At 39.5% G+C, this 15,557-nt stretch overlaps 1 protein-coding gene across 1 annotated transcript in view; it reads right to left on the reverse strand.

The window, feature by feature from the left end:
- Positions 1-5,813, reverse strand: part of grik3 (glutamate ionotropic receptor kainate type subunit 3) — a 90,560-nt gene extending 84,747 nt beyond the window's left edge. Inside the window, exon 1 of the mRNA XM_026926514.3 lies at positions 4,983-5,813. Within this exon, the coding sequence (XP_026782315.1) occupies positions 4,983-5,181 (199 nt within the window). The 5' untranslated portion in view covers positions 5,182-5,813. The remainder of the gene's footprint in view (positions 1-4,982) is intronic.
- Between the last annotated feature and the right edge of the window lie 9,744 nt (positions 5,814-15,557).

The following is a 15,557-nucleotide window of genomic DNA, read 5'->3' on the forward strand; positions in this document are numbered from 1 at the left end:
GGAATATTCCAACACATTTTGTGGAGCAGTAGCACTTACTCAGCTTCTGTACGTACGGCTTGGCTTGGAAGGCACTGTTTTGTGTATACTATTATTATTACATGTAGTACAATCAGTGTGTGTGTCAGTGTGCGTGAATTCCAAAAGAACAATAAAGATATATGTTGTATCTCATGAGTTAATAGCAATAGTTAGTGGATGGAGAGAGAGAGAGTGTGTGTGTGTATGCGCGCGCGTGTGTGTGCGCTGAGCACTGCTCTCTATCTCAGCCGTACGTAAGGTGCTTCACCAGATAGAGATAAGGGAGACCTGAATAACATGCATCAAAGTGCCTGAGCATCTGTACCCAGAACCTGTTTCTGCCTGAGGACTCATCACACTTCTGGTTCTGTCAGCTCACAAATTAAATTTAGATGAAAATAAAATATTCATTGTCCACTCAACAACTGATGGCCCTCTTAATTTGATATAACTTATGATGCCACACTTGTTGTTGTCACCCTCTTTATGAATGTATGTCTCGTGTCTTTTTTTTCTTACTGCAGGAAGTCACTCGGGTTCCTGGAGGACTAGTGGTTAGGCCACAGCGCTCTCACTGCTGCAGCCTGGGTCCGTTTCCCGGCCAGGGGACCAACCTCAGCCACTGGGGTTGCATGCAACAGTGCACTCTCAGTGCCAGTCCCAAGCCCGGATAAAATTGGGGACGGTTGCGTCAGAAAGGGCATCCGGCGTAAAAACTGTGCCACATCAAATACGCGGACCAATGATCTGCTGTGGCAACCCCTAACGGGAGCAGCCGAAAGAGGAACAACAACAACTGCAGGAAGTCAGTCCATATCCTTGGGTTAAGAGTAAGACTCACTGTTTCAGAGGGGCTCGATCTGACATACTTACTTAATGAAGTCCTTAAAAAACCCTTAGTAAGTATTATCACATATTCAACAGGAATGAAAATATTCAAGTGTCACAATGTCCTGCAAAAAATTAATAAAAAAATTCCATGTAAAAATTCATATTAAACAAATATCTACTACCTACTAGTTGTACCATTGAAAAGGAGATATTTTAGCTTACTGTCTAACCTACTGTTTATTGTGTGACTACCGAGACACACATGTGCCTTGTGGGAAGTTTGACTATCAGTAACTGCTATTTCTCATTTTAGCTAGGACTAAAAATATTAATACACATTTTTCCTGTGCTCAGTGTTAGCTCAACAAGCTAGAATACTGGCACATCATCCACTGAGGAGAGAAGACCTTGTGTAGAATACAACAGTTCCGGTAATCTCAGTGTGAATAACAGTCACCTAACACTGACAGCTGTCTACTTGTCAGCGAAGCATATGCGCCGTCATGCCACTCATCAGAATAGAAGGAAGCACTTCTCTGCCACGAGGTTTTAAACTACTAATTCATACGTATTAGCCCATATAGGCCTATATTTGTTTATTACAGTATTGAGAACCGAGGTTTTTTAAGATAATAATTTCTAGAGGTTATACTTCAAAATGCCAGAAACATGATTATGGTTGATGTATTAAAAAAAAAATAATAATAAGTAAATCTGAGTCTAACTGAAAAGCCTTTTATTTTTAGAATTTTATATGAAAAGGACAAAATTTCACAATGTAAAGGGCTCTTTTAGGATGCATTTTGTAGAGCCAATTTATTATTATTTATTTATTTATATATTTATTCATAATAGAACATGTATTCAGCACCTCTATTCTACTGAATTTTCAATGCATTTTCATCAAGAAATGTTCCTTAGAAATTGTAACTGCTGAATACACTTTCTCATTCACGTAATCAGTTTTTTACTGGTATTACAGATAGCACTGTCTCCTTCTTCTCCTCTTCTCCAAATATATTTTGCACAGTGTTAAGCTGTATCTGATGATGATGAAAATCAAGAATTGCTCAGAATATTTCAGAAAAGCCTATGTGGTTGTATAAATATGATTGTATACATACCTAAAGCAGTTCTATACATATATTATTGCTTTTAATATTCATTTATGTTGGGCCTGTTCTACAATCACAATAATGTAGTTAGTGTGCTGACATCATTTTAGAAATCACTGTACGATCAGTAAAAAGCCATGAGAAAACGAGATAAAATGAAAGTAAAATGAGGGCAAAATTAATACGAGAAATCCAACTGTTGCTCTGAACAAAGGAGCACGTGAAACAAAAGTGACATAAAATCATGAGCCGGATTGATTAACTGGCAATGATGAAGCACTTGAAGTATTAGGTAGATAAAGCAATTGATTATCCAATAAATCCTTGTCTGGCACTGAATTCCCTCGTTCATAAATAGAATGAGAGCCAGAGGCCATAAATTAGTTTCATCCATCGCCTGAATATACTGAAGATGAGATAATGGCAAATGTGCAATTTACAGTGCTTAAAAACAACAGTTAGGATTTATGGAGACATCTTTCATTATTTTAAATTATATCAGTTATGGAGATAAGATTAAAAGATAGGATTTATTGAGACATTTGGATGTTGAGAGGTCTAATAAATAGATCTAATATTTACACCTTTTAAAATGTATTAACTAAGATTTAAAAAAAAAATACAAAATGTTTTTCTAATTAGAATTTACAAGTAGGTTAGGTATAATTGTTTAAAAAATGACTACAATTCTACAATTTTATGTAATGGAGTTATTATGTGTTTTTTTTTTAAATGTGTGATGTGAGGTGACAATAATATTCAGTGTTGCATTACAGTGGTCAAAGAAATCAGCCCAAAGTACAACCATTCTGCCAAATTCTCCTTCGTGCATTCATCATAATCAGCATAGCAGCACTGGAGGAAACATTGTCCTTTTGAAAAACACATTCCGCTTTGCTTAAATAGCAAGAGGGTAATGGTGCAGATAACCCAGAAATGCAGTGGAATCAGTCCTTCTCCAGACATTTACAGTCTTGCAGAGTGAGACTGACTGGCCATCTGGCCTCCAAGAGGTACATTGTAAGAACAGTGAAATCAGTGAAAGCGACTCCACCTTGGATGCCCACCATTACGCAGATGGTGTAGATGTGCTTAGGCTACCTCATGGGGAGACACAGGCCCATCCCTCCTCCCTCTCTGGACAGCACCCACGTTAATGAATTTCATTTGTGTTTTTACAATGCAGTAAGGAAAACTAAGGAAAAACCTTTCGCCTATGCAATAATTCAAAGAGAGCCATCTAGTGGCCTGAGCATAAAGGCTTTAAAGCTCAGTGTAAAACATGTAGCTTTGATTTTTTTTTGTTTAAAATATATATATATGGTGACCCTTTCTTGTGGATTATGTTCACGGCATATGAACATACAGACTAGAATATTTTGAATAGCTTAAAAATGTATTTTTGTATTTACGCATATGCTCACACAATTAAAGACGTGCACAAACCACAGATCCAAAACACGCCCAGATGGTAAAATTACTGATGAGCACAAACACAAAGAATACACATCATCACAACTGTGTGCATGTGTACAGACATATGTGTAGTGTGTGTTAATATCTGTGTGCAATGCAACAGTGACAAGGGAAAGACTAGAGCAGTAAAATTTCATTTCAAGCTAGATTTGCTTCAACTTCATGTCATCTGAAACACAAAAGCTGTCAGATTCTATTTTAGGCTCCTTCAGACTCTGCTGCTACAGCAGCTGCTGATAAATTGGTTCTGTTTCCACATTTGCAAGCACAAAAGACTACAGATGTGAGCTGGGACAGAAATCTCAAATCTTCATCGTAATATCATACGTTATTCCCACAGAAAACAACCAGCAGCCACAAAACCCGCTCACCACCCGGAGAAACTCAAATGCTGAAGATATACGGGCTACGGGTTGGTTACGAAAGTATTGTTAACTACAAATTGAGACTTACTGTTTGTTCAGAAATTAGAAATAAAAAAGATACATATTAAACATTTAACAAGATTTTAGTTCCATCAAGCTGCATACACAATATTTAGAAAATACATAATATATGGTAAAACAGCTTATTGGCAAACAACATTAAAGCATTAAAGTGATGTGTTTAGCAAGAGAAAAATAAATGTAACCTAACCAGTGTGTGTGTGTGTGTGTGTGTGTGTGTGTGTGTGTTAATAGAGGATGTTAATAGTTCTGTCTTACAAATTAGGTCTAGATGAAAAGAGAGAGTAGTTTCCATATATTAGGTAGAAAGTGTGTGTGTGTGTGTGTGTGTGGTTTTCATGTGTTAAGTGTATCTTAAGGTTAACTTCTAGTGTTTGTCGAGCTGTCCTGAGCCAAAACCCGCACACACACACACACACACACACACACACACACACATCATTCCCGACTCGGCAAGTTTCACCTTTTTTTAAATTCATGGCTACTTTTCCTCCCAACAGTCTAAGATGCAAATCTTCCCAAACCCCAAAGTGTGTTCAGATGTGCGTTTAAAGCTTTAAGAGATGCTCCAAACTTTGTAGAATTGAACTTGTGTATAAGGAAACATTGCGCTGTTTACAGAAATATATTTTTTACTCGAACCTAAGCAATACTGTGATTTTATCTGAGCAATCACTCCCTTATATTTACATTTCGATGACCTTTATATTATTATATTACTCTTAGTTCATATTTACAGCATTTGTCGGAGCCCTTATCTAAAGCGACTTATAAAACTGCTCATTGATGATCCTTTATGGAGCTCTATACGACTTAATGCAATATTTCAGACTCATATTTGACAGGCAATAGCCTCTAATCCTCAGTCTGCACTCATATCCATTCTGTTCCAGTTGTTTAACAGGTCAATCGACGACACGCGTTTAACATTCATCCATCTTAGCAGCAGTTAAGTGTTAAGAATTGCGCCAATTAATGAAATAAACAGTCAGACAGTGGGTTTCGATGCAGCATGGCTTTTCCCCTCAGAAGGACAGAAACTCTGCGCACGGGTCAGTGTGCATTCTGCAGAATAATGTGCTGGTAATCTTACCTATCCGTATGACATGCGGCATCCCGCAAGAGCACTGAATCCACACAAGGCACACCATGACCACTGTCCAGTATTCCAACACGGCGCTCCGGGGCCACCGCCACGGGTTTCTCATGCTTCTCAGCGCGGGCGATCCGCTCTTTAGGGAATCCACAGACGCCTCGGAACCGCTCATTAAAACTGCACTGGTGGGTGTCATGAGAGGACTTCTCTTGCTCGTGACCAACTGGCTCTCATTGTACTGGACGGGACCTTGCTTCCTCCTTCTGCTTGACGCGCAAGTGGCGACACCAACTCGTTTCGGATTAACTCAGATCAGATCGGATCAGATGAGCGCTCTGGACGCGCCGCTTAGTTAGTTAGTTAGTTAGTTAGTTGGGCTGCGCGCGCGACTCTCCGGACCTGCCTCCTCCTGCTCCTGCTCCTCCTCCTCCCGCTGAGCGCCTCCGACCGCGCCGCAACAACTGGGCTGCCAACGTGGAAGGATACTGCGCCTACACTACACGAAATTCTCTCAGTGGTGTCCGCAAATTGACAGAACCCGTTGCTCGTCGTGCATGCATCAAGATCCGTGCAGGTGCACAGCTGAACTGGTGAGCAGGGTTTACACTGGAAAGACTTGAGAGACGCTTAAGTAACTCAGGAGGTGCTGGGACATAAAGAGCAGAGCTCCAGCAGCTGAGTGAAAGACAAGCGAAATCCTGTTTGCACGCTATTACATTCTGGGTTTGGAAATGCCTCAAATATTTTATTGCTCCTTCCCATGAAACACAACTTTTTACATAGAAAGCTGTAATCTCTCTCTCTCTCTCTCTCTCTCTCTTTCCCTCTCTCTCTCTTTCTCTTTCTCTCTCTCTCTCTCTCTCCCTCGGTCGCGCGCGCCAGCTCCGGTTGCTGCGTCATTACGCACAGAGAGTAAGTGCCACAACAAACCACAATGGTCGTATAGAAACATGTGTAACAAAAAATTTTAAATGGACAAGTACTTCATTTGGTGAAACTGCTAAGAGATATAACTGAGCAGAAATCACCATATCCTCGTGCACGTCTCGCAATGCTTGCAGCTGTTTAGAAAGACAAACACAGAGTTTGTCGTTTTGGTGTTCACTGCAGCAGACTGCACACACCAGCTTCTCCACACCGTTTTTCTTTAGGGACGTTTATTAAGAATACTCAGGTCATTATGTCGTTACTGCTCTGCTAAAGGCGTGCTTAAGTGTATTTTTTATTACAGTGGTCATAAATTAGGAGAGTTAAAACAGAGTAGGGGAAAAGGCTTTCACAAGTCCATAAGCAGTGTAAATGTGGTCATAGATAGACACACAGGTAAACATTATTATTATTATTATTATTATTATTATTATTAATTTTAGTAGTAGTAGTAGTAATACTCATATGGGGAGCTGTACTGTAATGGCTTGGGACTGCGATTGCTGTAGTGGCTTTGGGGTTGCGGTTGCCACGAGCAGCTTCGTACTCAGGACTCCATCAGTGGACAGTGGATAGATTTTAACCAACTGGACTTCTTGCGAAAACTGTGATGAATTTATTGGTTGCACAATTGCACTATTTGTCCATATAGTACACAATAATAGAAGGGATTTATTTATAATCGCACTATCTGTTATCACCCAGATGAGGATGGGTTCCCTTTTGAGCCTGGTTCCTCTCAAGGTTTCTTCCTCATATCATCTCAGGGAGTTTTTCCTTGCCACTATCACCTCTGGCTCGCTCATTAGGGATAAATTCACATATTTACAATATATTTTGAATCCATTTATTTCTGTAAAGCTGCACAGTGACAATGTCCATTGTTAAAAGCGCTATACAAATAAAATAGAATTGAATTGAATTAATACTGGCATCCTATTCAGGGAGTATTCCTGCCTCACCCCTAGTGTTCCCAGGATAGCCTCAGGATCCACTGTGACCCTGACCAAGATAAAGCAATTAGTGAAAATAAATGTATTATTATTATTATTATTATTATTATTATTCCAGATTCAGCATGCTTCCAGAAATAACACCCGATGACTACACTGGAAATGAACGAAACAGATCAAACTATTATCATGAAAGAGCACACCCTGTTGTGGAGGACGGAGCTGTATACAAGCAAAGTGCTCCTGGTCTTTAGCTGAGCTAATCAGTCTGTGTCACAAGGAGTAGATTAGATCCATAGAACTGCTTAGTGCCTATTTATCTACTCATTCCTCACCCTTTATGTGAAGCCGTCAAAAACACACAGTGAGTGTCACATGAGCATGATCACCTAGAGAGAGGATACTACCAGTTGTCTCTTCAGCTTCCCAATGCCTCTGTGGTGTGTAGCTAGCGGAGCCATCCATACAATGAAACAGAATGATAAGTGTATTTATTTTTATCCATGACACATGCACTTTATTACTGTCGTGAAGCATTTGGAATAGTATTCGTACCATCATTTGTAGTTCTCAGCCTCCATGTGGCCATCTGCTTGTGAGAGACAAGATTGATGATCATAACAACAGTGAGATTCCTGTAACACAATAATCAGCAATGGTACAGACATGCTTTGATGCTGAATTAGCATTGCAGATTCAGCTATTCACTTGGTACAATGTGGCCCATGCTATTTTGCTAGGTAAGGACTACAGAATTGTGCCACTGTCACAGAAAATGGTCACAGTTTAATCTGTACATTTTAACGAAATTTTTCAACCTGGTGACAAATAAAATGTTTTGTGTTATTGGCCCTGTGTGGTCCGAGCACAGGAGTTGACCAGCACTGCATATTCATGTCTGCAGGTCTGGATTTATAACCCTTTGGCACAGTATAAGGGCTATCAATGTGAGTTATGTGCCCTGAGCTCACGCATTATCAAGATTCATTGATTGCTGCTTTCAGAAATACAAAACGTACACTGCTTTGGCAAACAAGACATCGTGGCACAGCGCACGGTCCTCTGAGGACAGGCCTTCAGCCACGCTCTCCATTAGCCGGAGCACTGAGTGGAACTGATCAATGACTCTGATCAGCAACCATGACAGGTGTGTGTGCCGACACAAGATGGGAAGGATGGTGCGCGAGACATGCCATCATCATCACTCAGCTTGCCTCCAGCAACAACACTTTACTTTGTTACCCTACTAGAGCAGATAATGCTAAACATATGCATTGTCACTTTGCTTTGTGATTACAGCATGACTAATGGGAGGAGGGACATTTTTAACACCTTTAATGCTTTGACAAAACTGTTGAGAATGTTATCAGGAGTCGATTTTAATAAACACTCATTTGTCAGCGCACTCTAATACCCATGCTTGTTCCCTGAAGGATTATTGATGGAGAGCAAAGGTAAAACTCTTTGTCAAACCCCCATGAACCCCTCAGCTGTTAAAAGCCATATTATTCACATGTGAAATAAGACCTTTGTCTTGTTATAACATTGTTGTGGAGAGAAGTGTAGAAGAGTTTTGGAGATTTCAGAAGAAAGACATAGAAAGAAGACATTCAAACTTAGCATTGTGATAGGAGCTGCAAGTCAAGAGTTACTGCATGTGTCTTTGCTTGTTGCCTTTTGCGATGATTACCCGTGCATTTACAAGCTTGCCGATCAATGTCTTGTCTGGCACGTCAGTCAAAGCTAATGGTTCTAAGCGCACAAAGCTTCCATTGTAAACCCTGAAACACAGATGAGTGTTGCTCTTAGTTCACTTTATTTATTTATTTTCTTTTCTCAGGCTGAACAGAAAGAGGCAATCAATACTTGCTAGGTATCTTTAACTTTCCACATGAAATCCTGCACTGTTATTGGCCAAGAGGAGATACAGTGTTAAAGTTGTTAGATTGTTCATAATTGTTTGGAGAAATTGCGGTCTGTATTGAGCTGGAAAAAAAATTAATCATGTGAAACATTTTTCCCCATTGATTTTCATTTGTTCCTTTAGAAGAATAAAAAAAGGCTTATGTAGCCAACTGAAGATAATGTCAGGATTGAACATCTCTGTGCAAGTAACGGGCCAAAAGGAACCAGCCTTTTATTTTAATGTGCACATGAATAGAGTGTCATTTTCAGCCTCCCTTTTGAAAGAGATAATGGCTTTTACATTACGTTGTACAAAGGGATTTGTGATTTATACATTTTCTTAAAACTTCTGTCCACTGCAGAGAAAAGTAATTTCAACTCAGACACACTAACAGAGTCTTACGTTCAATGTTCTGCATTAATCCTGGACTGAAAAGGAAGAACCCTACTGATAATTTAACCTAAGTCTAGGCTTAACCTGCAAATTAAACTGGACTAAAATGTATAGAGAGATCAGTGAAAAGTTTATGGTCATGGTAACATTTTATTTAGACGCAGGATTTTATTACATCATAAATCCATACTCAAGCTATAAAATTTTATGTGTTTATATTATAAATTCCCAAGTGGCACACCTAGTAAAAGCCTTTTCAATGGCATCCAGGTTCAACAACCCATACTGCTGGAACACTGTGACACAAAGAGGAAAGAGCAAAGAGGCATGATTGTTGCTAGTTAAACATGTGGCAGAAATGCTAGAAATAGAAGCTATCTACACTGGATTGGTGGCATCAGACTTAAAAATCTGCATTAGGCTTTAGGGAGGAAAATGAATTGCTGATATTTAAAGGCTCCTGTGTTGTCATTCTTCCTTATGCTCATTTGGGTGTTTTGTGCGCCCAGTGTCTAAAGTTTATACTGAACCATTATTACAGACGTGTTGTGAGAATAAAATAATTTTATGGTGCATATCATTATGACGGTCACAATTACTGAGGACAAGAAGAAAAAGCAAGGCTTGTCTAGAGTTTTAGCTACTGTCAGCTGACTGCCTGATCAAGCAGCAGTGCCCATGAATCTCCAATGCTGAAGTGTAATTGTGCTCATTCTGCAGCATCATAAACAACACATATCCTACAGAACAAACTAGTCACATAATGTTAGTTATCCCGAGGCTCTGGACATCTCTGGGGCCGGTAGATGCAGCTAGCCCATCAACTGTAGCTAGCTAGCTAAAATATAGCATAGACAACAAAGCTATAACACCTAGTTGTTATTATGCGTTCAACATTTATTGCATGTTTGATACTTGAAGCATATTTTGTTCTCTAGCCTGTGAAAATGTTGGCGTATGAATCACTAAAACCATTTGCAAGCAGAGGACTCCAATCACTCACTCTCGCCCGTTCTCACCAAACTTGATATACCAAATTATGGAAAAACTCACCTAACACCTCCTGTTTGTAACTACTGGCTATTTTGTTAAATCATTTAACAATAATCCAGATTCCACAAGGATAAATTGTCTAAAGATTATCTATGATTCAATGGCTTCCTGAAAAATTAGAGAACAAATACACAACTTACCTGCTCAGCAAGGAAAAAGCTAATACTGCATTAGTCCTGAAACCATTTTCCTTTTATAGCATAAAACAAAATGACTCTTTCACTTTTTCACTCCCATTTGTTTACACACTCTCTCTCACTCCTGCCACTCCTTCCATTCACCATCCAAATTCTTTCATTCCTAAAGTTGTGGCCTGATGATATTTGACATATCCGACCTGGCATATGATGCATGCCTATAAATTTCCCACCATTTTTGACCCAGCACCCCTGACACAGAGCAGATTGTGAATTACTATTATAGGACTGTCAGAGTCTCACAGCAGCTCAGGAACATCATATTATAAAGTATTTTTTCTCCCCCTGACTCAATTATGTTTTTTTTTATTTCATTCTAAAAAAAAAAAAAAAATCCTATGTGCTGTAGCTTTAAGATTTGACTGAATGAGTCTAAAACCCATTACAGAGTTTCTGGCAGGACTGCCCAAGACTACCAAGAGGTCGATCATCTGAATCCATCCCAGTCTCAGAGGTTTAAATATGCACATTGATGTGCCCTACTAGAGATAAAACCTCCTCTGGCGTCCTCTACCTATAACTAAATGTGTGTCTGTGCACTATACAGAGCACTGCTGTGGTTTTTCTGGCAGCTCTCTCATGTCCTAATGTCCTTGCAGCGTTAGCAGACAGACAGATGATTAAGTGTCTATTTACTCACCTCTGCTTTACTAGAGCAATATTGCCACTTTGCTCAGTGCTGACAGATTAGATGCCGACTGTGGCCTCGTGGCTGAGGACTCAAGGCAACTGGCTGTCTACAGGCTAGCATATGAGGGATTGTCCCAATTTTAGCGTTGATCACAGTGTTAACCTTAGCACTGACCATTTCCAGCCAATTGAGTGTGTTCAGTTATATGACCAGTTTCAGGTATTTGATGGGACAGAATGAGGGAGATTCCAGCTAGCTCAGCATCCCCACAATCAGATATTGAGATACTCTAAGGATTTTGCTTTCCACACTGGTAAAAGTAAAACTATCTGTCTAACCATTTTTGTTCTGTAAAATACAGATGCTAGTCTAATATGTGATTTCCAGAATGGCATTGCTGTGTGATTTATACATAAATTGTCAGAGTAAATTTTAGCTCTGCTAATGCATCACAATTTATTTGGTGTTATCAGTTGCGCTGAATGAAAGTCTACTCATTAATTTATTCATCTTCAGTAAATGCTTTATTCTGGTCAGGGTCGTGATGGAACTGGAGCCTTGGTAACACTGGTCACATTGTGGGAGAATTCACCCCGGATGGGAGGAGGAGTGAGAAAAAAACTAGAGAAACTGGAGGAAACCCATGCAAACATGGGAAGAACATGCAAAACAGACAGTGTGGAACCAGGGACCCTGTGAGGGAGCTGTGAGGTGACAGTGTTACCTGCTGCACCACCATTCCACCCAAGCCTGCGCATTAGTTAATTAATTAGTTAAATAGTTTATCAATTATGAAAATACATTTTAGTATTTTTGCTATGTGCTTTCATGCTAGTGTCCAATGCTCAGTGAAAGTGTTTTGGTCTTTTGAAAGTGTTTTGGTCAACTAAATTACACACTGGGGGTCATTTGAAGCCTGTATTGTTCAGCGTTTACATATAACTATAAATGAATGGTATATATGCCACAAATAATTGGTTATATATCAAGCAAAACATTTTGAATACATATTTTGAAATATATACATATATATATATTTTGAATAGGGGGTACAGTGGCTTAGTGGTTAACAAGTTTGCCTCGCACCTCCAGGGTAGGGGGGTTTGATTCTTGCCTCTACCCTGTGTGTGTGGAGTTTGCATGTTCTCCCCGTGCTTCAGGGGTTTCCTCCCCCAATCGAAAGAAATGCATTGTAGGCTGATTGGTATCTCTAAATTGCCCGTACTGTGTGAATGTGTGTGTGATTGTGCCCTCCGATAGATTAGAACCCCATCCAGGGTGTCCCCCGCCTTGACCTGTCCCCAGGGCCCTGCAACCCTGTGTAGGATAAGCGGTACTGAAAATAGATGGATATTTTGAATACGTTATCAATAGTAATATGTTTATCAGTTGGACAAGTTTAAGTACTGTACATGGTGTGAAATTATTATAAACACAATGATTTTTTCTGCTGGTCCACCATAGAAAAGCAGAAGCTACAATCTGTTTGTGCAGATTGTTATTACAGTGTATTATTAAGTTATGTAGGTGGATTTCATGGCTGTAATAATGGATAGAAATAATGGAGGCAATCTGATTAATTGTTTTACTCAGCACTATTTCTTAACAGCAAGAAAATCAGATCTTTGTTTTTGTTTTATTCTCTGTTCGCCCATCATTAGGCTGTCTCAACTTAGCACAGGCTCATTCCGTATTAATTAAAATGGATATACTGTAAAGGGAGCATGCCTGGTCCTCTGCCAGTATTCTGAAGTAAGACTCAATTAACCTGAACGACCCTGCCCAGTACAAACAACAGAAATTAATAATGTTATATCTACTCCCAAGATATTAAGTGCATCACGATTTCTTGTAATTTGTTTAGAACACATTTTTCTTTACTTTAACATATCATGCCAATCAATGAAAATAGATTTATGCTAGGTCAATTAATCTATTGATTAACTGAGATTTGTTAGGCCATGGAAGGCTTTTGGGAAGAAAATATACATTTGAAAGCTTTAGAGCACTGAGAGTTGGTGTCCCAGACAAAATATTAAAGCATGCCTTGCACTAAATTACATTGTCAGTGGGGATTTTGCAATGAAAGTGGATCTTAAACTAAATTAGTATTAGATATCCTCTCAGTATAGAAGAACTAAAGAAAATGCTACACCCTGCATAAAATAAATAAAGATATGAAACTTGAAGGACTATATTATTCAAATTCCAGCCATAAGCATGAGTTCCTGTCAGGGACAGGTGACCAGTTAAATTACATGGAGTGAAGAATTCTTAGCTAGGAAACTAAGACTTATGTCACTCACAGCTGATGTAAGTGAAACACTCTGTAAATGAGTGGACATTTGGGAATGACAGCAGGCAGGCCACAATGTGATTACTTCACCGTGTCATATATTTCCATCTCTATCCTACATTAAGAACTGTTTTGCCAGATACTAGCTACATAATCCCAAAAGCAGTCATGTGTGTTTTTGCTAAGAGATTTCTGGAAAATAGGTTTTAAAAAAAAATATTTAATTACATAATTACCACATTATTGCCCACAAAAGCATGAATCACAAATGCAAACACCCAAAAATGAACACACAGACACACAGAGTAGCAGACATGCACTGGCAACTGCTGGTTTTAGTCAGTTAGTGTAAGCAGATTTTTATTTATGTTATATATAAATAAAACATATATATATTACTGTGCAAAAGTCTTAGGCACCCTATTTTTTTAGTACAAACTTTGTTATAGATTTTTATTTTATGACTTCTACATTATTGTAAAACATTTTAGAATTCCAAACATTAGTTTTCCAGCACAAAATTAAATGCTACAGAAAAATGTTTGTATGTCAGTAAAGAAAGCAGCATATTACATAAGATACACTTTTCAGACAAAAAAACATAATTAACACTGCTGAGTTTTGCTGCAAAAATAAGAAGCAGTTGTGACAGAAGAACTGTGGCTGATTTTGCAAGATGCTCAGTAAAACTTACAACTAATCTCCTTATAAAACTGCACAAATTGTACCTGAGACTACTATTTTTTTAAAAGGATCATCACACCAAATATTGACTTTGTTTCATTTATTACTGTTTACTGCTCTTTATAGTATTTTTTTAATGTAGAAACATTTAGTTTAATTACACCAATCAGCCATAACATTATGACCACCTGCCTAATATTGTGTTTGTCCCCCTTTTGCTGACAAAACAGCCCTGACCCGTCGAGGCATGGACTCCACTAGATCCCTGAAGGTGTGCTGTGGTATCTGGCACAAAGATGTTAACGGCAGATCCTTTAAGTCCTGTAAGTTCCGAGGTGGGGCCTTCATGGATCGGACTTGATGGCCAGCACACCCCCACAGATGTTCGACTGGATTGAGAACTGGGGAATTTGGAGGCCAAGTCAACACCTTGAACTCTTTGTCATGTGCCTTGAACCATTCCTGAACAATTTTTACAGTGTGGCAGGGCACATTATCCTGCTGAAAGAGGTCACTTCCATTAGGGAATACCGTTGCCATGAAGGGGTGTACTTGGTCTGCAACAATGTTTAGGTAGGTGATATGTGTCAAAATAGCATCCACATGAATTCCAGGACCCAAAGTTTCCCAGCAGAACATTGCCCAGAGCATCACCCTGCCTCCACCAGCTTGCATTCTTCCCATAGTGCATGCTGGTGCTATCTCTTCCCCAGGTAAATGATGCACACGCACCCGGCCTTCCACATGATGTAAAAGAAAATGTGATTTATCGGACCAGGCCTCCTTCTTCCATAGCTCTGTGGTCCAGTTCTGATGGTCACCAGCTGCACTTTTGGCAGTGGACAGAGGTCAGCATGGGCACTGACAGGTCTGTGGCTACGCAGCCCCATATGCAGCAAGCTGCAATGCACTGTGTGTTCTGACACTTTTCTATCATAGCCAGCTTTAACTTTTCAGCAATTTGTGCTACAATAGCTCTTCTGTGGGATCAGACCAGACGGACTAGCCTTCGCTCCCCACGTGCATCAGTGAGCCATGGGCGCCCATGACCCTGTCGCTAGTTCACCGGTTGTCCTTCCTTGGACCACTTTTGGTAGGTACTAACCACTGCATACCAGGAACACCCCACAAGGCCTGCCATTTTAAAGATGCTCTGACCCAGTCATTTAGCCATCACAATTTAGCCGTTGTCAAAGTCTCTCTAATCCTTACGCTTGCCCATTTTTCCTGTTTCCAAGACATCAACTTCGAGAACCGACTGGTCACTTGCTGCCCAATGTATCTCAACCCGTGACAGATGCTATTGTAACGATATAATCAATATTATTCACTTCACCTGTCAGTGGTCATAATGATATGGCTGAGCGGTGTATTTTTGAAGGCATCTTTGCTCTACAGCATTTTTTGCATGTGCCAAGTCTTTTGCACAGTATTGTATATACAGTGAGAGTAAAAAGTATTTGATCCCTTGCTGATTTTGTTGGTTTGCCCACTAATAAAGACATGATCATTCTATACTTTTAATGGGAGAT

This window comes from Pangasianodon hypophthalmus, chromosome 1, assembly GCF_027358585.1.
Source record: "Pangasianodon hypophthalmus isolate fPanHyp1 chromosome 1, fPanHyp1.pri, whole genome shotgun sequence".
In the NCBI taxonomy this organism is placed as follows: domain Eukaryota; kingdom Metazoa; phylum Chordata; class Actinopteri; order Siluriformes; family Pangasiidae; genus Pangasianodon; species Pangasianodon hypophthalmus.